Source organism: Pelodiscus sinensis, chromosome 27 (genome assembly GCF_052426305.1).
Source record: "Pelodiscus sinensis isolate ZL-2025 chromosome 27, ASM5242630v1, whole genome shotgun sequence".
Classification (NCBI taxonomy): Eukaryota; Metazoa; Chordata; order Testudines; family Trionychidae; genus Pelodiscus; species Pelodiscus sinensis.
In genome coordinates, this window is record NC_143078.1 from 14,202,654 (window position 1) to 14,229,950 (window position 27,297).

The 27,297-nt window shown below is 48.3% G+C and overlaps 1 protein-coding gene across 7 annotated transcripts in view; it reads left to right on the plus strand.

The window, feature by feature from the left end:
• The window catches only part of PPP1R12B (protein phosphatase 1 regulatory subunit 12B), a 151,681-nt gene that overhangs the window by 111,734 nt on the left and 12,650 nt on the right, over positions 1–27,297 (plus strand). For 6 of the 7 annotated variants that reach the window (XM_075910196.2, XM_075910200.2, XM_075910194.2 and 3 more), the window contains 5 exons: positions 19,007–19,023; positions 19,630–19,777; positions 19,992–20,096; positions 20,374–20,427; positions 22,674–22,724. In XM_075910196.2, the coding sequence (XP_075766311.2) occupies positions 19,007–19,023; positions 19,630–19,777; positions 19,992–20,096; positions 20,374–20,427; positions 22,674–22,724 (375 nt within the window). Of the gene's footprint in view, positions 1–1,111; positions 2,194–19,006; positions 19,024–19,629; positions 19,778–19,991; positions 20,097–20,373; positions 20,428–22,673; positions 22,725–27,297 lie in introns of those variants that run through there. The other variant, XM_025181043.3, reaches the window with a different exon arrangement.

A 27,297-nucleotide genomic window follows, 5' to 3' on the forward strand; every position in this document is an offset into this window, starting at 1 on the left:
TAACATCTTTGAAGACTTATCATTCTTTCCCCCACCTTCTCTCCCATTGTTTTTTTCACACAACTAAACAGCTTTTTATAACCTTTCCTCAACAGGCCGTTTTTCTAAACCTTTAATCGTTTTTGTTGCATTCCTCTGGATGCGCCCAGTTTATCCACATCTTTCCTAAAGTGCGGAATCTAGAACTGGACGTGCTTCTCCAGCTAATGTCCTGGCAATGCCAAATCGTGGGACAGTTCTCTCCCGTGTCCCACGTACGATGCTTCTGTTAAAACATCCCAGAATATTAGCCTTTTTCGTAACTATCAAACTGACCGTACTACCCACTTGCCTGATTTCCCTAGTTGTGCATTTGAGTGCTGCTTCCTCAGCCAAATACTTTGCCCTCATGTTTAATATCTTGTTGATCAATTGTTGACCAATTCTCCAATTTGTCAAGGTCCGTCTGACTTCTAAACCTATTCTCCAAAGTGTTTGCGTCCCTTCCTGGTGCACCTCAGACATGCTTCATGTGCAGTGATTCAAATAAATGTGTGCTGCTTTGATGTGGATTTGAGTGGCTTTGTTCAGCTATAAAGTATGATATTCAGAGGTGCAAAGTTGTTGGTTTTTTGGTCCGCTCTGAAAATTCAAAATGCAGCCTTCCTGATGGACCTGTGTGTTCAATAAATCTGTAACCAGAATTGAGAAGCCAGTTGGCAGCATGCAGAGAAAGGGGTGACTACATGAGTTTAGATTTTTTTTTAATGTATGTATTTATTTTTTAAATCCAGGCAGAGAGGCTAGCCTGAAAAAATAAAATAACAGTTCCTGTTTGAATGGTTAAGCTTTGCCGGCTCATAGCTCTAACCAACTGTTAAAAAACCATTTGTCTCACAAGTGCTGTTGTGCTCTGGGGAAGCCTGCATTCTGTCTAATGGCAGCCTGAAATGTTGTTCTATTGCAGTGGTTCCCAAACTTTGCAGAATCATGCCCCTCCCCCCCCCAGCAGCCAAACTTGTTGTTGAGCCCCTCTCTCTTCTCCCCCCCCCCCCCAAAAAAAAAAGGAACTGACCTGGCTGAAAAACAAAAATAGCAGCAAAACTTAGGGGGAAAGGGTTGATTTTGGGGAGGAAGGGGGCTGAGTTGCCTCGCGCTCCCCCTGGAATTTCTTCACACCCCCCAATTTGGGAACCCATGTTCTATTGTATCTTCTTAAGCAAACAGCCTTTGACATAGGCAGCTGCAAAATACTGGCTTGGAATGCAGACCTTACAAAGTGTAATGAATTTGTCTGACCTCCGGCTCTGCACTCTGCTCGCCAGGGGAGTTTGCGTGTTTTCTTTTTCCTGCAAGCGGCAGCCTGGATCCCAAGTTGAAAGTGAATCTTTGCCCTTGGCCTCACTCCAGCATTCCTTGCTGAACAAGTAAGGATTTGGAATGTCAGAAAATAGCAAGAGGGGAGGGAAGATGTGTGTGTAAAGGCGTCTGCAACTAGGAGGACGGAACAAAACTCAACTTTATCTGGACTGCCCCTTTCTGAAACTGCGTTCGTTCCTGATTTGTATTAGCCTGTTGCTCTTAAATCATGCATCTCTGCTCTGCTGCAACAGCAGGGAGCTATCTGCAGGGCTGAGGAGTCAAACGGGTTTCTTGAAAAAGTTTCCTATTTGGATAAAACTAGCTATTCCTCTGGCTTCATCCTTGTGGGACTGGAGGCGTTCTACCCACCGCTGTTACTGCAGGTCATCAGTAACATCTGGCGTTGGATGGTGCAAAGAAAACATCCTTTTGTGGATGACCTTAGAGCAGGCCTTTATTCTGCGGGCAGTGCTGCAACACCCAGGACTGTAACACAGGCATTCCTTAACACCTACCTTCAACTTGAGCAAGAAGCAGCATTGCGGGGCAGCATGTACTAAAAAGCTCCACTCTGAGGCCTGGACGTATCCCACTGCAAACAGCAGGAGGCTTAAAATTACCAGTACTGTGTGTCTGATGAAATTCATTTGATCTGGCTTGGGAGAAGGAACTGCTCAGCACACGTAGCAGAAGGAAAGTGAAGAATTGGGCTTCGGTGGTGCTGTGGTTCTCCCGCCTGCCTCCGAGACCATGTCGTCCTTGTACACCAGGAGTAAGGAGTTCACTCGAAACAGGAAGTCTCAGTCCGACTCTCCCCCGTCGTCTCCCTCCCCGATTGCAAAGACGCTCCGAGTAAGCACTGTTTGCATTACTGTGTTGCATTCTGGCTGCCTGGGTGCTGGTGACAGCCAGAGATCACTGTGCCCTCTTGCAGGGGGAGACTGAAGTACATGGCTTGCTTCTCCGCCCAGGGTGACAGCATGAAAAACTCAGGAAAGTGCCCCTCTAGCAACAGGTTTGCTCACAGTTAAAAGGGTAACCTCGGCAGTCCCCTGCTGTAATTACTAGGCTGAAGGAGGGGAGAATGGTTGAGATCCTATCTCCGGTTTTGCTTTGTTTCTTCGCAGTGGGCACAAACTCTATTCTCCCTGGTACGTTATTTGTTTGAGAGCTTTACTAGCAAAAAGCCTTTGAACTGGAAATGAGGCAAAACCTGAGCAGCTTGTTAGACCCCACTTTTATGTACACTGTAACTCTTACTAATGAACTGCAGTTTGCCTTCAACTGGACTCGGCATCCCTGTGAAGTGGGAAGTGCTTGATTCCTTTTGGAAAGCTTTGAAACTAGCCATTGGCAGAGATGACTAGATCGAGGTGACAGGGCAGTGCAGAATTACAATCTCTCTAATCCCTCGTTTGGAGATGCTCCATTTTGCAGCTTTTAATAATACTTGGAAAGTTAGAGAAATTGTTACAGTTGTGTTGCTAATGGCTCTGGCACTGTGTGAAAGATACTCTCCAGGGGGTCCTCACTGTTAGGGGGGCAGCCTGCCCTCAGTCTAGAGATTTTATGCCCACAGTAACCAGGCAGAAAAACCTTGGCTGACTAGGCGAAGAGGTGAAATGAATCTCTAGGTAGCCTGAAGAGGTCACCGGAGGCTAATCGGCATGTGTCTCCATTTTAATGACCTAATCTCTTCAGAAAGATGGTAAAGCTCATTTAAACCACTAGCTTTCTATGGGAAACAGTCCTTGACGCTATAAACCTTTAGCTGTATGCTCTGCGGCTGCCTGCCCCGGCAGTTCAGTTTTATCCGGTAGTGCTGGGAGTCTGCCTCCGGCACTGGCAGCTCATTCTGTTACTGCATCGACTGCGGGCTTGCCAGAGCTAGAGTCTCGTCTGGGAGTTCAGGGAGGAGTGGTGTGAAACCCAGCAGGTCTTTCCTTAAAGGTTCCCTTTCTGCAACTGCCCCTAGTTCAGCGCGGTACGTGGCTCAGTCAGCGAAGATGGGAATGGCGGGCGGAAGGCACTTAGCTTCTGTTCCAAGCTGGAGAAATGGATGTTTAAATAGCCTGGTCATCTCACTCATTAGATAAGGTCAGTGTCCATGTTGTTTCTCAGGCCCGAGACATGCGCATCCTGGTGCAGCTGGCTACCTAGCCCCTAAGATACAGAACAGTTAGGGACCCATTGGTTTATCTGTAGTAACCATGAACAGGAGCATAGCCTTTTGGCAGGCCACAGAACCTAGTGGCTCTGTTTCGGCTCTAGGGCCTTGCCCCCCAAGGGCGCTCACCTGGGACTGTACCACTAATCAGAGGTTTTGCACAAGGGGAGAAATGCTCTTGGAGCAGTGGACTCACTGGTGCTACAGCTGGAACACAGGAGTACTTCACCGTGCAAAGATTTCAGACTCCAAGCACACAGCATTAGGACAGTACGGTGTGTAGGACAGTCCGAAGTACTTTGTCCTGTTCCTGTAAGGGACGTCTGTGATAATCACTTGAAGGGGTTTCAGATGAAACACAACAGCCTGAAACTGTTGGGTTTAGCTGACTGACTAGGTACCCTTATCGGTACCAGTCTCTTAAAAATTGTTGAGGATCTTAAGGCCTGTCTGACCATAAGGCCTTGATAATTCACTTTTCAAATATCATGAGCTCTTCATACCCGTACATAGTTGGCTTTATGTCCCTCTCCGGCTCTGTGGTCTCTCCTTTTGTATTATGGTACCTTGTCAGCCAAGCTGTCTTTTCACCCTCAGTTGGAAAGCCCTTTCCTCAGCACAAAAGAGAAGTAAGATAACATCACTTCACTATGAACGCTTAAAGATAAGCAGTGGCATGTACTATAAAACAGAGCATCGTGGCAGCTCCTGAAAAGCTTGTAGGGGCAATTCAGGATCAATCCCAGCACTTAGTTCTCAGCTGGCCTTGTGTGTCAGCACACTGTGCTATGGTATGCAAGCTCACCCATCGTTCAACGCGCCAGGCACATCAGGGTCGTCCAAGGACAAGTAATCCTGATGGTTTATTTTTTATTTCAAATGCTAAGATGGTGCAGAACAGTGTTGGAGTGGGAGTAATCAAATAAATCCGATCAAATCCTCCAGAGTTACCACAGCTTGCCAAAAATTAACAGGTTAAAGTTTCGCTTCAACACAGATTTTGGTGATCTAAATGAACATCCAGTTTCCCTAACAATCCAAAGCTTCCAATGAAATAATAGTGGGCATCTGATATGTCCTTAGCTGTTTTTATGAATAGCTGCCTTCGTTTAGAAGGTCCTTGTTACTTTTTACTGGCCATACATCTTGCTTATGCTTGGCAGGGAAGAAGCATGTCAGTAGCTCAGTGACTTTAAAGCCATCTGTTGTTCGTGTCTCTCCTTCGTTACTGCGGTACGTTCCCTGGCTAGCAGTAATGTACACCGTCTCTCTGCTGCACGTTGTCCATGAGGTACTTCATGTTGGTTACCAGTTGCAGTACCGGTCCCATTTTCCTGTCAGACCTTGGACTAGCGTCGCCTTAGGCCTTGTTGGCCTCTTGGTCCTTGAACTATCTAGCAGAATTCACATCTGCACTGCCTTCATTTGGCCATTTCATGAAGCTCCCACTTCATTCCCTACTCCCTGATTTCAGTGTGCCTTTGATTTGACTGTCTGAAGTGCTCTGCGCATGCTAAGTATTATCATGGTGGGGAGTAGGCCAGTAGCTTGGTTAGGATCAGTCTGCAGCATGCATAGGCCACATGCTCCATCTCCAACTATCAAGATCGTGGCATCTGGTTGGGAAAGCTGGCAAAGGCCGCTCTTCGCTTGCTCCCACTCGTGTTTCTAGGGTTCTCCCAGTTCAGCCCCAAGGCGTATGGGTGTCCTGAAGTTCTCCAATCTACATCATGACTTAGTGATGTGAACAAGTGATTCAGGTTTCAAGAAAGATGTGGAGAAATTGGAAAGGGTACAGAGAAGAGCGACAAGAATGATTAACGGTTTAGAGAACATGACCTATGAAGCCAGGCTTCATGAACTGGGCTTGTTTAGTTTGGAAAAAAGAAGATTAAGGGGGGACATGATAGCGGTTTTCAAATATCTAAAAGGGTGTCACAAGGAGGAAGGCGAAAATTTGTTCCTCTTGGTTTCTGAGGACAGGACAAGGAGTAATGAGCTTAAAGTGCAGCAGGGGAGGTTTAGATTGGACATTAGGAAAAAATTCCTAACTGTCAGGGTGGTCAAATATTGGAATAAATTGCCAAGGGAGGTGGTGGAATCTCCCTCTCTGGAGATATTTAAGAACAGGTTAGACAGACATCTGTCAGGGATGGTGTAGACGGAGCTTGATCCTGCCTTGAGGGTGGGGGGCTGGACTCGATGACCTCTCGAGGTCCCTTCCAGTCCTATTATTCTATGATTCTATGATTCTAGGTCTTGAGACAGGCTACGTTAGATGGTAAAACGTGGGTAACTGCAGAACATCTTATTTGTATGGACAGGCAATCAAAACCGGAGTCCTGTTGCTCCTACTCCAGGAGTGCTGTCCTTGTGCACTCAGGCATTGCTAGAAACGTTTGATTGGATTACCGCCTTGGAATAACTTTGAGTACAAATAGATCCGACAGCTCCTTTTGTGAGGGCTTGTATTCATGTGACAAGTGTTTAATCCTCTTTCTGATCTGAATGGTATCCTTATATTAACTAGCTTTACCGACAGTGTCACTCAACTGGCTTCCTAATTGCAAATGAATTACAGAACAGGCTACTTTGTGAAAATATTCCTAGAGGAACAAATTCTTTCTGGGTTCTCTGCTGAATGCCTTGTTGGTTTATTTTGATTGTGGTGAATTGGAACTAGATAAAAATTGCTTCCTGATATTTTATTCTTGGGTTGCTGACGGATAGGAGAGCAGTAGCTTATATGCCATCTCTGGTTATCCCATTAGGCGTCAAATATGGTAACTGCTGTCTTTAGAGAGTTCAAATTTGGCCAGTGCTGCTTTTCTACATTCTGGTTGGCTTATCTCTGGTCTAGGAGACCAGTTTATGGATATCCCTCCTCAGGGTTCTGACAAGTGGTGCTTTGCACAGGAGTTGTACAACGCTATCGAGATGCTCCAGTGTTGCACCAAGAACATGCAGTCTCAGATGTTCTGACACTCCCTAAAGACCAACTCTAAGATACAGCATGATGAGGAGTGGGGGCAGTTAAAGAATGCAGCACTGGATGTGAGTGGAACACAACGTTTGGCGAGAAAATGGTCTTGTTTTAATGTGTCACAAAATGAACACCTTTGGTCAGCCTATGTGGAGACTGACAATAGAGATAGATTTGCAGGCTCCTTGGAGTCTCCCTAAGCATTGGTCCTAAATTCCTGTATTGGGTTTACTGTTGTTATGCCGGTAGCTCCATCAGGATATGGAAAGGAATGAATGGTTTTTTGCAGGGTGCGGAGGGGTGTCCTGGAGCGAAAGCCTAGAAACAGCCAGCCACAGGGAACAGATTAGCTATAGATTCAAGCAATTTACTAATTTTCGCCTGAAACAAAACTTCTCTTCCTTTGTGTCTGATTCTCTGTTTCTGTGCACCAGTGAACATTGCTGTTTCAGTTCTGCTCTCCCCCGACAAAGCAGCTGAAGAGGGAATTGCTTCACATTGAGTCACTTTCCGATTCGGGAGCATTGCCCTGGCCTTTGTATGTGACCCTTGGCTAAGTGTCTCTGTAGGGTGTGTTTTGTGGTGTGCTTGCTGCTTGATTGAACTATACTGTGTGGCCTGTTTGGGAGGTTGTGTGTTGCTCCCAGCTGCTGCTAGACAAGGCTGAGAGCTTCTGCAGGAGGCTTTGACTCCTAAGCACTTTAGTGCCCATCAACCCTTAACCAGGGAGTCGGGCTACTCGAAGACCAGGACTTCAAGCAGTTTCAGGTGAACAGGAACAGCTAATGGGCATGTTGTTTGAAGTTTAGAGGTCTAGATACACTCAACATTCTTTAAACTCTTAAGGCTAGAAACCCCCTGATACCATCAAAGCCCCGAGAAAAGAACCAGCCGCGGGGGTAAAGAGCGCAGGCAGAAGTCTGGGAACGGAGGCTATCCAGTTCATTGCACTAAATGCAGCATGTACTGTTACCTGCCCTAGGTGTGCACGGAGCTCCTGGCCCTCAGACGGTGGCACAGGAGCACTTTGAAGAGTGTAGGTGCTGACACACACACACTCCTGACCCCTCCCCTGCCAAGCTGAGGCTGGGAGCACATTCAAGATGTATGTAACTAACCAATTCTTCCCTTCTAAACCAGGTTGTAAAGGCAAGAATTGACTGACACACAATGCATATGTGGCGACTACATTTTCTTTTGCTTTATTTTTAACTCGAGTTCTAGAAAGTGTCCTTAAGTAGCTTAGCTGCTCACTGAAACCCCCGATGCTACTCTCGTTCTCCTCAGAGCAGTGGTTCGCAGACCCACGTAGGAACCTCTGTCATCCAGAGCACTTGCCGGTGTGACCGCTCTGGGCAGGGAGATAGCAGAGGAACAAAAGGGGACAGCATGACCCTGTTGTTTTATGAAAGGGCAGCATATTTGTGCATTGACGATCTCTAAGCATCCCGAACAGTCTCTGAATTCCTTTTCTAATGATTTCCTGTGATTCTTGCAGTTGCCATGGTTACATATTTGCTATTTGTATTCTGGCCCGTTTCCAAGTTGTCCCCCCCCCCCCCCCCCCCCCCCCCCCCCCCCCCCCCACACACACACACACACACAAACCTGGCAAAGCTCAGATGTGGAGTGGGGAGGAGAGCAGAGAAGCAGCAGCAGCCTTACAACCCTCTGACCTTGTGAAAGTTAGAAGCAAAAAGCCTCCCCTCTCCTGTGTCACTTGGGCTCCTGCTTTTCATTTCCTCTTGAAGCGGCACGCCTGGAGGATTGTGGCTAAGATTGTATCACTTCTCTGCAAAATTTAATTTTTCACCAATAAAAATCTGATCTGCCTTCAAAAAAGGGAAGAAAATATTAACAGCCACAAACCCAGGTTTCTGAATTATGGCCTCTACTAAATGAAAATACAATCCAGCTTGGCGTGTTACATGCCTGTGGGTTTGTGGTAATGAAGTACATCTGTTGCAAAGCCAAAAGGCCATGTGAGAGGAGAGGCTGGGAACGGGGGCTAGGCCTGGGAGTCATGCAAACTGTGGTAAGGCTGTTGAATTGCAGGCCCGGATCGGGATCGGTGCAGAGCACTAATCACACGCACCTGTCGCTCAGAAGGACGTAGTGTGGATTTGTTTCTGATTTATGAGGCAAGCACGTTTAATTGTCTAAGCTGGTCTCTGAAGCCGCCAGTCGTTCTTAGACGGTCATCTAATGTGCTCCAATAAAAGCAAGTTTTATTAAGCTAAGCCTGCTGATTTATAGCTTGTGAAAACATACTTTGCATCGGGTTTATTGGAGTTTGGAAGATGTTTGGGGGTGGTTGGTTTTACGGGGTTATTAATCACATGCTCAGGGCTTGTCATTCTTGCACTCACACACACTTAAAATTGGAGGGCAAGATGTTGTTTTCCAGCCCTAGCTAACAGGACGCTCCAGAAGTATGCAGCTGTCATGCAACTAGGCTAGTTTTTCCCAGAGACCCTGTACCTTATGGAGTACTGTTGGCCTGCACTAAGATATGCCTATAAGAATGGATGCCCTTGTTCTGTTTCCGTTTTAAGACTGCACTCATCTATTCTGGACTGATGTCTGTAACTCCAAATAAGTCCATCAGCAAACTAACCCTGTACTTGTCTGATGTGCATGTGAATCAATAAGGGTATGAGAACAGAGTTTAAAGAGAAGCTAGATAATTTCATGGAGGTGAGGTCCATAAAAGGCTATTAGCCAGGGGATAGAATTGGTGTCCCTGGCCTCTGTCAGAGGCTGGAGAGGGATGGCAGGAGACAAATCGCTTGATTGTTGTCTTCGCTCCACCCTCTCTGGGGCACCTGGTGCTGGCCACTGTCGGCAGACAGGCTACTGGGCTAGATGGACCTTTGGTCTGACACAGTACGTCCGTTCTTATGTTCTAACCTACGCTATAGTAAGCTTTTGGGTAGGGATGTTAAATTGTGGGTAATTGACTAGTCGAAGGGCATCTCTGCCTTTGAAGTGTAGAAACAGCCCTACGGCTGTTGCTACGCTTTAAAGGCAAAAGCGTGGCGTGGCACCCGGGATCAGCTGGGGACTCCCCACTGACCCTGGGTTCCGTGTGGCGCTGCCACTTTGAAATGCTGCTGCAGGAGCCTGGAGTCAGGCTGACCCCTGGGCCCTCCTTGGCACTGCCACTTTGAAATGCTGCAGGGAACCTGACTCGGGGCTCCCTGCTGTGTTTCAAGGCAGCAGCGCTCAGTGAGCAGGAGAGCCCCCAGCTGACGCCCAGCTCCAAGTGGCACTGCTGCTTTGAAATGCTGGGAAGAGCCTGACGCCAGGCTCCCATGGTGGCGTTTCAAAGCGACAGCACCACGTGCAGTCTGGGGTCTGGCCCCAGGCTCCACGCGACACTGCCACTTTGATAGAGGCAGCAAGGGGCGGGGGAGCGACTAGTCCTTCACATCCCTACTCTTGGGTCTTTTCCTCCAAGCTTGCCGCTACTACAGTGCAGCGCCTCTTACAGTAGTGCTGGTGCGCTAGCCTGACTAAGGCACCAGAGGTAGCGGGCATGTGTTACCACGGTCAGACCAACGGGATGCACCAGTGGTAGCAACTGTGGAAAATCTTGGGAGGAGAAAACTGAGATACAGAAGAGGTGAAAAGGAGGCTGGACGGTGTCGCCGGTGTCTCCTAGCCTCATTGGGTGTTGTGTGCGCGAGGATGAGAGAAATGCCCTAAGAGCCAATGACTTGGTTTTTTGTCAATGTGAGCAATAGTCTCTGTAACTTGAAGTCTTTAAACCATGTAACACAGACAAAGATATGGGGTCTGTTACTGGCAAGGGTCAGGAGCTTGTCCGAGGGCAGGAGGTCAGACCAGATGAACATGATAGTCCTTTCAGTCTGAGCTCCAAGTCCTTTCAGTCTAAGCTCCAAGTGGTTTGAAAACCCAAACTCACAAGTCTGGGTGGAGACTTGGCAACAGGAGACTAAACTTCAGGGTGTGCATAAAACGAGGTCTTTTCCGTGGGAAAACGAACCACCGGGCTGTGGGTTAGGCTATGTTCTGGGATCTCGTTACTGGTGGGTATTCATCAGACTCTACGATGCAAAATAGAATCAAACAAATCCCCTGCAAAACATCCCAGAATAGCTCCGATTTTCCTAAGCTTGGCAAGTTAGAGATGATACAGCATAAAATGTTCCTGGACCATGTATTTTCCTTGGAAGAAATGTAAATATTAATTTTTTTCCCATCCTTGCAGGGTCAGATCTTGGCCACAGAAGAATGCAAGTGAAAGCAATTAGGGCAGTTTCTACTTTGGCAAGAGAAGAGGTCGATCCCTTACTGGCACAACCTTTTTAGGGCTGCATTTTCTCTTAAGCCCTCTATAAGGAAGTTGGTTTTCATTAGACTTTACTGAACTTCTAATGGGTATAAAAGCTTTTGAGGTTTTTGTTTTTTTTCAAGGAAGTCTCTAGTGTTCCATAATCTGAACGCATTTCTAAAATCCAAACCATATGGTGTTCCTGGCTCCTCTCAGGCTTGCTGCCGTCCAAGCTAATAAACTGCTGATACCTAGCTCTGCTTTTTAATTAGAAATGGGAACGGAGTAAGCCCAATGAAATATCCTGGGGCGGGGGTGGGGGAGTTCAGAGCGCTATTAGGATAGCTAACACTGCTCTGTTTTCCCTCTGGGTCCTTACACCAGCCCACCTCGGAAGCTGGATCACATTCCCTCTGGGCCTTATTAGTACCCTGTCTGGCTTGGCTGGACAGGTTGCTGAAGAACATGGAATGCATCCTCTGCCTGAACGTGGTGCTAGTGCTGCTGCTTGGCCCGGGGTGATGCTCTTGAGTAGTCCCTTTGGATGCGACCAGCTAGTGGTTTCATGTCTACACTCCGCCAGGGAAGAGGGCAAGCCGTAGGGCGTCCCAGAAACCCGAGTGTGTGAGTTCTGCTCTTTGCGCTGCTCCGCTCTCATCTGTAAAAGAGGGTGGGGCTTGGTGTGTCGCTGCATCACTAACAACTCCTTGGTTTGCATTGGCTTCCTGTCTGAACACTGGCTGGTGCAATATGTGATCTCCTAGCTCCAAGTTGTTTCTAGTTCAGCTTCCGCAAGGCCTGAGGAATATGGAATGACATGGGCAAAACGGACAGGTTCTCAGTGATGTAGCAATTATATAAATTTGAGGAAGTTATGATACTGAGGCATTAACTTCTGACCCCATTACATACCTCACATCACCAATTTACCCACCCAATACAAACAAATTTGTGTGTTGTCAAATTCAATATTGCTCTTTGACTCTGGATCTAGCTCTGTGTACCAAACCAGTAACACAAGAATGAAGTGTAGGTAAATTACGTGTTAGATCAGTCTCATGACAGGTTCTTTAATTTGTACATTACGTTTCCATGTATCTTCTGTAAACTTCTTTGATCCCAACATAGGGTTTATTTTATTTTATTTGTATAGCGGAGAGTCCTGGCCTATAGAAGGACAACTGCCAGGGTGGCTTCATTTCACAAGCTTTGCAACTTTCCCCAAAAACAGTGTTTCAGAAATAAATGGGGCTTTAGACTATTCTTGTGAACCCTGATTTCAGTGTGGGGTTCAACTCATTTTGAGTATAGATTTAAAAAACGTTTCACGAGTCAGAGGAAGACTGGATCATATTGCTGTGTGAATGGCCAAGCGAAAGGGTGGTTGAGGTTCTGATCATGATAGCCGCATTGCATTTCTTGATCATACTATGGTAACCTTTATGTCCTTCCACTTTCCTTCCCTCTCTTGGCCCTGCCCTTTCCTCTACTCTTTTACAGTCTTCACGCCTTACTTGACATGTGTGAATTTAGATTTTCAGCTCTGGTGCAGGGACCAAGTCTCTGAAGCACAAACCACACTCCACTACTTACATATGAAGTGAAGCTGAGTTGATACTCCGGGACCCGTAGCGCTTGCATTTTGGCTTGAGCTATACAACTTGATTTGTTGCTGTAACTTTTTTTTTCTTCATGTTGCCTATAGCTCTTTCAAAGGGAAAACTAGTGCATGGAGAAGCGCTGGTAAGACAGTTGTCCCAGTGCAATTTCAGGAAGAATATGGCAGAATTTCAGAAGAGCTCTCTGCCCAGAATTAGGCCAGATTTTCTGAAGAACTGGGCATGTTGGGAGCTGAACTTCTTTTTAAAAGCTGCCTTTGTTTTGCTGCTGATGAGTATGCCTGAACAAATGATGCTGGCCCAGCTTTTGCCTCTTAATGTGCTCACCTTTCTGACATCACCTGTGATGTGTGTCTCCTGAGATGCGCAACTGAACATATAAAGATTGTATTATACGTTCATGGTCAGCAATTTTAAAATACTCCTTGCTTAGCTTCAGAACTGTCTCAGTGAGGATTACGGTCTGAGAGCTTTTCACAGTTCAGCTCCTTTTGCCGGAGCCCATGCCAAAAACTTCCACTTGGATTTTTTTCACAATGAGGGTAAATATATCTTAAAATCGTGAACCTTTTCCTTTGAAGCCTTATACACACAATTGGCCTTTGGACAGAGACCAGTCACTGAATGCCATCCCTGAAAGTGATTCCTTCCCACCCCCAACCTGCATGTGCCCAAATGCCTGTGGACAAAGGAAAACGTGTTTTTGAGACCGGTTTCCAACTTTTAATTCGTTAGGTTTTAGAGCAGGTTCCTCTTCCCAAATCCAGTTGCCTGCAGGAAGTGCAGGTTTCAACAGACTTGGAACTTACTAACCTTCTCTCAAAAAATATTGACCTGGGTCACTCTGGACTATAAACAGGCTGAAGGAAATGTGCAAGGCCTTCAGAGCTTGGGAATAGCATACTTAGGAAATCCAAAATGGGGAGCCAACCCAGCCATATTAAGAACTGTAGTGCTTGCACCTTGCTATTTGACCACCAAATATGCACATAGTATGGGAAAGATTGGCTTGTGCAAAGAGGGCGGACCCTGTCCTGAATGACAGCTGTCACTACATCAGTGTCTGAAACCGCCTTTATGCGCTTGCCAGACTTGTTCCGCTCCGGCTAGCAGGAGATTAGTCAAAAGCACAATGGATTGTTTGCGTCGGGTGGAAGATACCAGACATCTGCTCTGTGGCTACACGCTGGCAGCGAGCTGCCTGAAATGAACCAATGCTTTCCAGCTGCAAAGGGATTGCTTAGAAAATCGCCTGATGGCCACCTGACTGGAAATGTGGCCTGTGGTTAGAAACACTCGCCCAGGACATCGACGTTGCCGTCTGCCTTCCCACAGGCACAGAGGAGGGTTGGGTGCCTGGAGATGTTGTTTGAAATGCCTCCAAATGAGAGTGAGCTGTTCAAAACTCAGTGTGCAGAAATGGGGCTACTCCAGTGACCCTGCCAAGAGACTGGTGAAACACAGGAGCTCCTAGAGATCCATGTGCCACCAAAAACCTCTCCAGGCTGTATCACAGGCCCGGCGTGGTTGTGGGAGCAAAGGCACAAGGACAAAGATGTGAAGCTTTCTGCAGTGCTGCAGTCTGGGGTCCAAATGGGAAGTCCCACATTTCCTGTCAATTCCAAATGGACTATAATTGGGTTAAGTTTTAATAAGACCTAGCCATACAAAATGAGTACACGCCCTGCCCCTCAGGGAAAGTGGCAGGCAGCTTTGCCTTGGTGGGCTGTGGTATAAAGATGTTAATCACTGGCAGGGCTGGTTGTCTGCCTTTCTCACCAGCTTCCAAGTGCCAGTGCCCGGTGCCTTTCCCAGTAGTAGTCTTGGACATAGTAAAGTCCTGCCTGATGCTTCTCATGGGAGACAGGTCTTCAGATAAGAGAGTGGAGTCTGTAGATGGCACAATGCCCTTCTCTCTTCTGCCCCTTTGTCTGGTGTAAATCCCCCCCCCCCCCCATCTCATTTTCCCTCCCCTGCCTCAGAGACATCCTTGCTTGTTGAACTTTTTGCTTTTCATAAGATCACAATGTGATTTCCCCCCCCCCCCCCCCTTGGAGAAGAGACCTGCTATTTGAGGACTTGCTAATGAAAACACTGGGGAGCCCTGTGGCACCTTGGAGACAAACCGATATTTAGGGCATCAGCTTTCATGAGTCAAACCCACTTCACCAGGGGAGTTTGAGTGGAACTTACCAGAGCACTCTGCTTCATCTGGTGAAGTGAGTTTTAGCCATCTCAGCTGATGCCCTAATAAATCGGTTTGTCTCTAAGGTGCCACAGGGTTCCTCCACTGCTTCTGCAGATACAGACTTTCACAGCCGCCCCTCTGAGACGGAACACACGGTCCTGATGGAACGGCTGCAAAGCTTGAAGTGAAGTGGATTATTTCCATGGTGGTTTGCCACTGGAAGATGCGCGCTCACTCAGTGGGATTAGCATCTTGGTCTGTAAAACACTTTAACAAGGCTCTTGCTGAAACTTATTCATCACCCCTAATGCCTGTCCCCCACTGAAAGGAGGAGATTAAGTCTTTGGGGCCAGAAAATCTTGAGTAGCTGTCGGACTTCTGTGCTGAAGTACCATACAGTTTTAAGAAGCAAATTTTATTACAGCTTCTTACAAAAGAACTTGGAGGCTTAATTGTGTCAAGCACTAAGGACACAAGCAGGAAAGTGTTTCAGAGCTACTCAAAGCAAACACCACCGTTTGAGTTGCCAGTAAAAGGGGAGGAGGGGGATTCCTCCGTACTGAAAGTCCCTGCAAGGCTTCTTAATTACAGCTGCCCAAAAGAAAGGCTCTTAGAAAAATAAGCACATGGGGAAACACAGCCTTGTGATGAAGGTACTGAACAGAAGGTCAGAACTGGGTTCAATTCCCAGCTCTGCTGAAGACAGCTCATTAGGCTTAGCAGCAGAAATATCTCACACGGTCATGGGATTTGAACCCCCATGCTCTGATACCTTTGAAAATGGACCAGTCTCCTTGAACCGATGCGGATGAAAGCGTCCTGTCGCCCGTGTGTGCCTGAGTTTTCCCCCGGCTGTACAATGGGTAGAAATAAACTTTCTTGAAGAACGACCAGACTGGGTCAGACCAAAGATCCACCTAGTCCAGTATCCTGTCTGCCGACAGTGGCCAATGCCAGATGCCCCAGAGGGAGTGAACAGAACAGGGAATCTTCACATGCTCCCTCTCCTGTCATCCGTTTCCCATCAAACAGACTAGGGACACCGTTCCTACCCATCCTGGCTAGTAGCCATCGATGGACCTAACCTCCATGAATCTGTCTAGCTCTTTTTTGAACCCTGTTAAAGTCCTGGTCTTCACAACATCTTTTGGCAAGGAGTTCCACAGGTTGACTGTGTGCAGCATGAAGGAAAAACTTTGTTTTAAATCTGCTGCGTATTCATTTCCTTTGGTGACCCCTAGTTCTTATATAATGGGAACAAGTAAATAACTTTTTCCTTATTCACTTTTTCCACACCAGGCATGATTTTATAGACCTCTTATCTTGCTGGTGGTCAGAACAAAGTAATGTTGACGACAAGTTACCCCAATCCTATCTGTGGGGGTGGAGTAAAACTGCCTACACGGAGGTGGTTAGCTTTTCTGCTCACGTCCCTAGCAGCAGACACACTGAGGGAAAGATGTTCAAAGGTATAAATAGCAGCTAAGTGTCAAATTGTCACTTGTCTTTTGCAAATCTTCCCCTCAAATTTCTATGGCCGCGCTACTTCAGGAGTTAGCAGTGGGCCTAAGCAAGGGTGCTCCACTATGGTCTGAGTGGAACACAAGGCCCCTGGCAGCTAGCGCTGTAAAAAAGCTTTTTTCGTTGCTTTGTTGGTTGAGTTCACCAACAGTTTCTCCTCATTTATGAAATGCTGTTGTGCTGTTTGCTTGCCCAGCCTTGACCTGTTCTTTAGAGCTGCTTTGCCAGGTTTCGTTCCAGAGGTGGCTGATTAATGACGTGGTCCCTGTGTACCGTTGGCACAGCATTTTTGTTTGCAAAGCACTTTGGAATCCAACTCTGTTGCTATAGAAATGAGATTAAACTACAAGGAATATTGAAGTAGAGCGGCTGTGGCCGTGTACACACGCATCTGCTCAGATCAGATACACCTTAAGGTTGTACTTGGGTTGAGCTGGATGCAGGCCTCCTTTTCCCAGTTGCTCTGTTCTTGCTCAGTGTCTGGAAGCAGAATTGTTGGTCCCAGCCCCCGCCTGCTCATAAGAACAGATTAGCCAAGGAGAGTACAGAGACCCCTTCGTTTTATGTCTGCATAAACAGGGAAAAGTCCCTGGACTTTAGTCATCGGTAGAAATGCTGACCTGTTGACTGAGACTGTGAACCTGGGTTTGAGGTGTAAGTGGACTTTTGATAGGCCACTTCCAGCTAAATCTTAGCCCATGGTACCTGTGAAGGCTTCAGATCTCACCTCTTGAAAGTGGGCAAAAGTTCTCACCCTAGTGAGGCTTTTGGCATTAAGTTTTGCAGCATTTTTTATTTTTAAGTCCAATGAAGGAAAATTACCTGGGAATTTGGGATTAAAATAGATCCCAATTCTCTATTGCTTTGTGCCCAGTGCAGTGGGTGAGAAGCATGAATTCTGTGATGTAGCATTTCACACCCATTGTACAGGTGACTGTGCTAATGCAAGTTTCAAAGCAGGGAAAACTTGGGTCCAATTGGCATTGGATTTTATAAATAAAATTAAGGGAAATGTCTGTAAAATAGTACCAGGTTACAGAGATGATGGAAGGGTTTGTGGGGACCAACTTGTGAAGCTGTCTGCTGTGTCATCTATGCCACTGTTTGACTTCTGCTCTGGTATGTAATGGAGAACGTTCCAACCCAGCAGACTCTTTTTAGCAAGCATGGTTTACCGCAGCTAACCTCAGTAGCAGATTGTTGTGCCAAGCCAAACTATCCTCTGATTTATTTTATGTCTAGGTTGGTTTAAAAGCACAAGTGGGCTGCAGCATATGCCGTGCTAAGAATAGAACTGCAGGAGTCGTTTGGAGGGTGGGTTGACCTTGCAGGGAAATGCACCCTGTACCAAAAATTCCAAACCACTCTGCAGCCAGGGTCCCCGAAAGTTTCACTCTGCTCGAGTACTGCTGTCTCGCCAGGACATTCCTCAATGACTTCTGAAAAGAGCATTCCTCTTGCTGGAAGTGTGTATCTGATGGGAGATGGTCAGTCATACAAACAATGCAGATTTTATTCAGCACTGGTGAGGCCATATCTGGAGTATTGCCCCAGTACAGAAAGGATGTGGATGCATTGGAGAGAGTCCAGCGGCCAACAACAAAAACAATGAGGGGGCTGGAGCACGTGACCTATGAGGAGAGGCTGAGGGATTTGGGCTTATTTGGTCCATAGAAGAGTGAGGGGGGATTTGAGAGCAGCCATAACTACCTGAGGGGGGTTCAAAGACAATGGAGAGAGGTTGTTCTCAGTGGTGGCACATGACTGAACAAAGAGCAATGGTTTCAAGTTACAGTGGGGAAGGTGTACGTTGGATATTGGGGGGGGAAAAAAATCTTTCATGTGGAGTGGTGGTGAAGCACTGGGATGGGTTCCTTAGGGAGGGGGGTGGAATCTCCATCCCTAGAGATGTTTAAGTCCTGGCTTGACAAAGCCCTGGCTGAGATGATTGAGTTGGGGTTGGTCTTGCTTTTAGCAGGAGGTTGGACTCAATGACTCCTGAGGTCTCTTTCCACTCTGAGATTCTAGGATTTTCAGAAAAATACTTAGGGTTATCTTTGTCATGCTTTCTCATGCAGCACTCCCCTATTTTGCTTAATGGATGCTTCTTCCATCAGAGTTGGAAGGCATTCATTCATTGGGAGGAGCACTGATGCTGGGTGTGAATCTAGGGGAGAGCAGACAGCCGATGAATTATTCCTTTCCTGACCAATGTCCCTCCCATGGATGAGCCTTTGGGGGCAATGCGCGCACTCTGGTATTCTTCACTAATGAGAATTAGGAATTAGCCTAATGTGAGCAGTTCATTTGCAAATGTAACATGATCAAATTAGTACTGAGTGTGACTTTAGAATGGTTATCTCAATTGTCCCTCCCTTGGTGTACACCGACTCCCAGCAGCTGCTGTGTCCTACATGTGATAAGTAACTCCCGTCTTTTGATATACTAGTGCCTATATATTCCTGCCTCTGTGATTTCCTTTCCATACATCTGACAAAGTGGGTTTTACACAGAAGCTGATGCCCAAATACATGTTGGTCTCTTAAGGGACCTCAGGACACTTTGCTTTTGCAGATACATGCTCACACGGATTCTCCCGAGAATAGTGGAGGAAGTTTAGCATGCAGCCAACTGCTGTAGTGAAACCTGAAATGCTGCAGTGAAGTCCGAGCAAGCGAGAGGCTATGGGAAAGGCCCAGAAATTTGTGGTTTGGCTGCGTGAGTTCATGTGGCTTGGAGAAATGAGAGAACGCTTGCGGCAGTGTTCCTGGGGCTTGCTTTCGGAGGTGGAAAGTAGCTCCCCTAAGTGCTACGGTTGCAGTTTTTGAGCTGGCATGTTAGTGGTGTCTCCATTGCTAATCCTGTTTTCTTTTTTCCCCTCTTCCTCTAGCATGAAAGACTGTCCAGGTAAGAGCTTTGCCCTGCCAACTTGTTAATAGTATGTGTGTCTTGCCCCCTACATTCCTAGCACGCTCGATGAGCAGCATTGCCTGCTTATTGGAGATGAAGCAGGGATCTAAGTCCAGGACTCTGTTCCCTTGATCTAGTACTTGCCCTCCTGCAAGTCTGGGAACCATTCTTCTCCCAAAAAGAGATCACATAGGAAGTGACTTGTTCATTACGAGGGGGGTATGATCCTTTTCCCTGCCATTCTAATGGATGGGCAACCTCTGTCAGCGACACAGAACTATACCTCGGGGGAAGGGTTAGCAGAAACCACAGACTTGTATGTCCCTGTTTGGTGGGGGTGGGGCCTATACCCTGGTTTCTGAGTTTCCAAGCTGTAGGTGGCCACAGCAGCCAGGAATTCCTTGTGTGAACTTTCTGTAAGCCCGGCCCTGAGCTCTAGAATAGCAGCAAGTGACCCAAATCAGGGAGTGTTCTGAGCTGCTGCTGGTAGGTGCTGAAATGTTTCTTGGAAGTTTAAGTCCTGATTGGGTAGGGTCTCCTATCTGCATCTTAGCTGCCCCCAGCTGACCTCTGCACTGTAGTGTTGGCTCTTCTTCGTTGCAGGTTGGAATCCTCCGGTACAACCCCTACCACCAGCGACTCCTACGGCGATCGTGCCTCCAGCCGCTCCAGCGCCTACAGCCGGAGAGAGAACCGCCTGGCTTCCCTGAGCAGTAGAACAGAGGAGGAGACGAACAGAGATTATAAAAAAGTAGGGCTGGTTTCTGTTCTATTTCTACCCTAAGAGCTGCCTTTTCCAACTGTCGCCTCCTGCATACACCTGGGGTCTGCTGGGAGGGCCTGGGAAAGAGCCACACTGGAGAGTTTTGAGGAACCACAAATAAGTTCCATTGGAAGCAAAGGGTTATTTGGTCAGGCTTGTACGCCAGCCGCAGACCTGCTCCAATCCCTCGCTTGCTTTTCAGCTCTATGAAGGTGCGTTGTCTGAAAACCAAAAGCTGAAATCAAAACTACAGGAAGCTCAGATGGAGCTGGCGGATATCAAAACGAAACTGGAAAAAGCAACCCAGGTAAGCAGGAAAGGGGCTCCAGCACTGTGGAAGCGAAGGCGGGGGAGTGGGGGTTGTTGTCTGATGAACTGCGATTGCAGGTGCTGGGGTGGAGAGAGAAAATGGTTTGCTTGTAAGTGCTGTAGATTTACTGAAAGGTCCTTTGCATAGCGAAGTCTGACTGTTCATGTTAACGACATTATGCTCCTTCTAAAGATAGCTTTCTTAGGAACGGGCTTTCTGTCCTTTTCCTCTGTGCCACTCTGTTTTAATAACTTTCTATTTTTAATTTAATTAGCTGAAGCAGGAAAAAACCTCTGACCGATCGAGTATGCTGGAAATGGAGAAAAGGGTATGTTTCTGCATCCCTTTCTTTGACTCTTAAGACTGATATGCATGGGCGTTTTGGAAAGGAAAATGCTAATTAAAAAAATGCACACATCTCGTTTCTGTCCCACAAATGGCACTTGTGATAACACATGAATTCACATCTTGGGTCCAGGTTTTTTTGCTCACTGTAAATCACCGTTCAGCTTAAGCTTTCTACTTGATCACAACAATGAGACGGTAGAACCATAATTTTAGTTGGTGCTGATGGGTTATTGGACCAATGTGGCAATTCCTTCCACATCCTCCTACCCTTTACTAACAAAAAAGGACACTCTCAGCAAAAACCAACCCTTTCCAGTCAAGTAGGTATTATCTTTTTATACCTTGAACTATTAACCTCTGAGCACTCCCTCATCTGAGCAGTCAAATTCACTTCAGTAGATCAAAGAATTAAACTGCCATTCCTAGCTTAATGCTTTAACCCCATTGCTTGCACTGTATTTGATTAGATTTTGGAGCCCTCTGCTAGTTACGAGGATGGTGTTTAAATCCAGTTCCTGGAGTGAAAGACCTGAACTCTGTGGTTTATTATCAGTGTTATGTCATTCAGACATGGTCGCATTCAAGCATCCTAAGGCCAGGTCTATACTGGTGGAGAAATTTGACTTAAGATGCGCACCTCCAACTGTGAGAATAGCATAGCTGGAGTCGATGAACCTCAAGTCGAATTTCTGCAGCATCCCCACTGTGGGAGGTTGACCAGAGAAACTCTCCCATTGACTTCCCTTACTCCTGATGACCTAGTGGAGTACTGGGGTCAACCAGGGTACCATCAGTATTTGATTTAGTGGGTCCTTACTAGACCCACTAAATCAAACCTTGGAAGATCAATCTTCAGTCATCTGAAGAAGTGGGCTGTGCCCACGAAAGCTCATGATACCATCTGCATGTTTTGTTATTCTATAAAGTGCTACCAGACCTTGTTTTTTAAGTTTAATCTCCAGAGCGTCGATCTCCAGGTAAGTATAAACAAGGCATTAGCTTGGACAGCAACAGCCACCCTTTCTCCTTGACCTGCAACCAGTACTGCCTTAATCCCCTCAGAGGGCTGAGCCTGGTCAGTACTTACTGGGGGCTCTTCAGTGGTAGAGGTGCAAACTGCCAGGCTTTCTTCCCCTCCGAGGGGGCTCACGAAGAGTTGCACCATCGTACAGCTACATGAAAGGGTTTTCACCGGGTTCCAGCTCATTGGTGGAGGGGGAGACGTTTTGCCTCCTTCGGCTCCCCCTTGGATTTCAATCCCATGCAACGGGGGGTCTCAAATGCACAGCCCGGGGGCCATCTGTTGCAGGCCAAGCAGTTCCACAGTCTGGCCCATGTATGGCGGCTGGCACGTGAGTCCCAGCAGCCTTGGCTGTGTCTGCCCTTTCCTCGAATCCCACCCTGCTCTGCCAGGACACGGCCTCGGGGATTACCGGGGCATCGGCGTGGAGCGGGAGCTATGGGGAAGTGGAGCAGCGCAGCAGCCATCTGCTCTGCTGCCTTCTCCCGAGCCAGCCCTCTGAGGCCTGCCTTTCCCACCAGCACAGTGTAGCGGAGCCACCGGGCTGGCCTGGAAGACGGCAGCAGAGCAGAGGTTGCTGCATTGCTCCACTTCCCTGCAGCTTCTGCTGCCATGCTGGGGAGGGGGCTGACCCTTACTGCTGGCCCCAGCCCACTCAGGGCCCAAAGTGCAGGGCCTGGGGAGACTGCGCCAACCCATCCTATGGATAGGCCGGCCTTGTGCACCCCTTCCCCAGGGCCACAGGGACGCACTGGCACAGAGGAAGCCACTCTAGCTCTGCTGTGCTACCGGCGGTGGTGCCGGGGGTCCCAGAGGGCAGCACCAGGCCGAGAGGGACACGGGAGGGTCGCTTGTGGGGCCGATACCTATGGAGGGAACACATGGAGTGATCCCTCCTCCGGAGCCCTGCCAGAGGGGTGCCCCCTGGCCCGCTAGCAGGGTTTGGGGACTGGCCCTGGCCCTCAGGTAAGTTGAGTTTGAGAACTTGCTTGGAAAGTGTCCTGCTGCTACGTGCCAGATCAACAGCTGCCGTCCTCCATCCCAGCAAGGGCGACTCTTCCTGTTCTTGTGAAGTGCTTTGCGATACTTTCTGTGACTGTCACTTTAGAAATGTAAGCTACAATTGGTTTTTCCAAGAAAACTCTTAACCCCCTGCCTCCATGATCTGCTGTATGATCACCCGTGTTTGAAATGTTTCTAAACAGGAGAAGCGAGCCCTCGAGCGGAAACTTTCTGAAATGGAGGAGGAGATGAAGGTATGAAACAATTTACTCACCCCTTTCCCCCTAATGTGCTTAAGATCCGTGACCGTGGGGGTGGCCACATGGGAGCGAAGTACATTGGCCAGGAGGAGGTGCCCAGTGTAACCCTCTGTGTGTCCCCCTTCACATAGTCCTGACCGGAGTTACTGGCCTTGTTCTCAGAGCATGGTAGAATTGCTGTGATCGCTCGGTCAGTTGCACCATGCATTGGCTCTGGGCCTGTGCCGTTTGATCCCACAGCACTGAAGGCTGTTTCTCCCAGCTTGCTTTCAGAAACTAACCCCCTTGTGATCTCCTGGATTTTGGTTGTGGATCCTGCATGCCCAGGAGCAGTGGGCAAGTTACAGTACAGCTGTCAGTGTTTCATTTCACATGAACTGGAAAATCAGAGCAGTTTGTCAGGAAGGGGAAGCTGCCTTTGAGAAGTCAGAGCAGCCAGAGGCACATCAGAATGATTGTATTTCTGCCCTTCCTCCGAGAGCACGTTGCTGGAAGGACAGCTCAGTGAGTCGTCTTGGAACAGAAGATTGTCCGATTTCCCTCGCTTGGTTCCCTCTTCGCCCCGTTGAAATGGAGAGGGATGATCCAGCACGTGCCCACTCAAAGCAGCAACTGCCTTTGCTTTGCTACTTCTCTCTCCCCTCCCGTCAACTGCGTGGCGGGACTGCCGTCCTCGGGTGAACGCCCTGCGAGCACTGAGCCCCAGGCGGGAGGCCGTGTTGTAGGCTGCCCAGTGTACCACAGGCTTAAGTGGATTGTGCAGTGTTACATCACCTTATGCAGTACAGTCATGCTGACATGGATAGAATGCACCTCTTTGTCCTCCCTACTGCCCCCCGGTTTGTTTCCCTTTGAACGCAATCCAAGTGGGATTTAGCTTCATCGCTTTCCGCACAAAGAAGGATTCTCTCCGGCTGACCCCCTGACCTATTGCAGTGATGAAAGCGATTTCCTGTCTTGCTGGAGATGGTTCCAATTTCACGTTTGCTTAAAGGCGCTTCAGATTTTTGCTGAGCATAATGAGTGAAGTGAAGCTCCAGATGGCTAGTCCTGGATCCTAAACTCACATTTTAGAGGATTTTGACTGCCTGAGTCCTAGGCAGGGGTTCAGGGCGGGCCTGCAAAGTGAGGGTCCTGGCACAGTCAAGAGAGGTCAGTGCCCCAGAAAGGCCATGTTAGGGTGCTGTCACATACAGCTGTGTGCTCATCTAGAGAGACAGATGTCCTGGTGCCATGCAAGAACTTAAATAAAAAGGGAAATGAAGAACCCTTAATGTCATCTTAAATTGGAGGTGAACAAAACCCAATTGGAACCTGAGTCTACAGACCTTCAAACACTAGCTTGATTAGCTAATTAGATAAGATTGAAACCCACACGAATTAACTGGGGGAGAGGGCTAGATGTTCACGTTTGTCCAGCTACTTTATATGTAAACACTAGACTAGTGAGGGTTTCATCCCACTGAGAAATTGAGCGAGCCATGAAAATGTTACTCTCGGTAAGCGTGTTCCCCTCTTTTCACAGCAGTCGTACGAACCGTGGGCTTTTCTATACAAATACTTAGCTTGCAGCAGCCCGAGCTGTAAATCTTGTAGTAAATGTCCATATGGACCACAAAGCAGCTTAACCTGCGGAGTAAACAGGTCAATCTGTTCTGCGCGCTTCAGTGCTCAGAGTACTGAGACCGGCCTACCGGAGCCCCTGGGCTGTCACTTACTCTCTTCACAGACTGCTTTCCCCATTCACAGCCTCCCTTTGCTGGGCTCCTCCCAAAAAAAGCTCCAAAGTGACCTTGCGTTCTCAGAACAAAGATCCATTCCTCTGACTGCAGCTCCTCTGGGCCATCCATGCGCCGCGACTTGTTCCACTTGCAGAAAGTGCGTACGAATGCTGTCAGCACCCTGCTGGCTTGTGGCATTTCTTGGCTGCCAACTTCTCGTTAAGGGGTATAAATTGCAGAGCTAGAAATTGTAAATGAGCCCTCCGGACTGAGACAAGCTGCTCACTGTTCTCGCACCTCTCCTGCCGGAGAGACTCCTGTGGGCGCAACGAGGGCTAAGAGAACAGCCTTTTCATCGCAAATGTGCGCGTGGCGCTATGACAACGAATGCGTTGACTGTGGGCAGAGCTGTGCGAGTGCGTCACTGCCAATGTCGTCACCGGGCTGAGATGCCAACACCCTTCTGCCTGTTGGCTAGTCCTGTGTATACTAGTCCCAGCCTACTGAACTGGTGGAGTCGCAGGCCAGGAGCCAGCTCACCAATATTCCTTCGCATGGAGGACTGGAATGGAGGCCGTCCCAATAGTCCAGCACCTTGGGCCATTTAGCACCAGTATTAATCCTGTAGCTTTCAGGTTTCCTCTCATTCATCAGAACAAGTTTTGAGTCTGTGTCCCCTGCTTGCAGCTCCCCTGCCCCTCTGGGGTTTGACTTGCTCTTCTGCTGCTGTTACATCAGGCCTTCCCTGTAAATTGATTCCAGCCCGCGTGAACAGAGGACTTGAATCCCATGGTAGCGAGCTTTTCGGCCCCAATTTCTGCTTCGGAGAACTAGTTCCTGGCCCCCTTTCCCGCCAGTTGTGGGCTTAGCCTGATGTGAAGGCAGTAACCGAAGTGCCGAGAACAGTGTAAGGAAGGGATGTGCGCACAGCCGCGCTTGTGGGCCACAGCAGTGCAGAACGGGTCCCTCGCTCCACCGGAGGGAGTGCCGATCTGTCCGAACGGGTGAGAACCCAGCTAGTGAAGCAGAGAGACAATGACCATTTATGCTGCGCTGTATCCAATGCCCAAGCGCTGCAGGTCGGCCCGGGTGCCAAGGAACGTCCGTTGAAATGAGGGGAAGTGCCCATATTGTGCAGCAGAAGCAGAGCCCAGCAGTCGGTGAGATGTGCATTGCGCGCCCTTGAAATAGCTGGATGCTCAAAGGCAGGGGTGGGGAACCTCAGGCCCGGGGGCCGGATGCAGCCCCTGGCTTGCATGGATCTGGCCCCCGAGGCTCAGCATTGGGGAGCCTGCGCCAGTGTTGCAACCCCCCACCCGCGGAGCTGGAGCGCACGCAATCTACTAGCCTGGCTCCCAGACTCTGGTGTGCGAGGGGAATGTGCGGAGGGGTGTTCTCCTCAGTCAGGGGCTTCTCACTTCACTTCTCACTTGTGTGCGGCCCCCGCCCCAAACCAGTTCCCCAGCTCTGCTCAAAGGCATTGCCTTGGCTGATGCAGGCCCGTGATGGAGTGCAAGGACAGCTGGGTTGGGCTGTCGGCTGTTCTGCATCCAGCTACCAAGAATGGCAGTGAGCGCTTGCCGCAGCCTCGCTCAGGATCTGGTATTTGCATGACCGGGCTGTCTTGAAGGGAATTACTGGAACGCTGGCTTTCCCCCGCAGTGCTAAGCCTGGCTGTGAATGTACACACATCTCCACACCCATGCAACCCCAGGTTTCTGTTGCTGCGGCTTGGATCCAGTATCTGTACCGCAATATGAACGTTGTCTCAATCAGTAGAATTCTGCCCTCATACACACGCCTCTCCTTTTACATCTCCGATCTATTTTCTGTTCTAGTCCTGCCAGCCACCCCGCTCTGCGCTCCCTCCAGTGAAACCCCACAAGGGGATCGCTGCTCTTTTGAAGTCTCAGGGCTTTGTCGATGGCAGCATCACAAGCCTCTCAGTGTCTCCGTATTCGTCAATTCAGAGCATGTTTGAGGCGGGTGCCTCTGGCCTAAGAAAGGTGCATGAATATTCCTACTGAACGACTAATTTGGCCTGGACAAATGAAGGGCTAGACTTTGACTCATCTCCCTGGTGTAAGATATTGCCCCTCTGGGATTCACAGAGAGCTGTTTTTCCAATTCCATTACACATGTTCATTGCAATGTGCTCAAGGCCCTTGTTTGTTCTTTCATATTGATGTCTAAGCTCCGCTCATTTTGCAGACTGGCTGAATGCTAACCCCTTTGCAAATCCCTGCTGATTTGCTCCTGGCACCAAATGCATAACTTTTGCTTCCATTGACACTAGTGATGAATATGGTCCCCTGTATAAAATATTCACTGCTACATAGACTAGAGCTGGAGTATCTAAAATCCAGACTGAGTGGCAGGAGCCGTTTTGTTACTTGTAACGAGCACATAGTTGTCAGTGTGAAAACACTGAATGAAGCCACCTTACTCTGTTCACTACCGTTGCTTGTTTATTCTCTGAGGTTTAGGGTTAGCTCCCCCGATCCCGTAACGTGTTCGATAAAGCACTTTTCCCCTTTTCCCATCATAATGGCATTTGCTTTGGTTTATGGCTTAGGCATCTCAGTTTCTAGCGCATCTTACAGGGCAACGGAAATCAGCTGGTCCAGTAGAGGCCTCCTTTGTAATCCACCCTATGAACTAAACTGTATCAATGGCATTACCTTTCCAGTGGCTGCTTCCCTCCATGACCTACACCAGCGTGCGCCCGTGCACTGGGAGGAGTGGTTCCCTAATTCTGTTTCCAGGGAGCCCAGGGTTTGAAGCGGACATGATCCAGGCTTAAGATTTTGAATTTTGAATTTGGTTCTTCTCGTGATGGCTTCAGT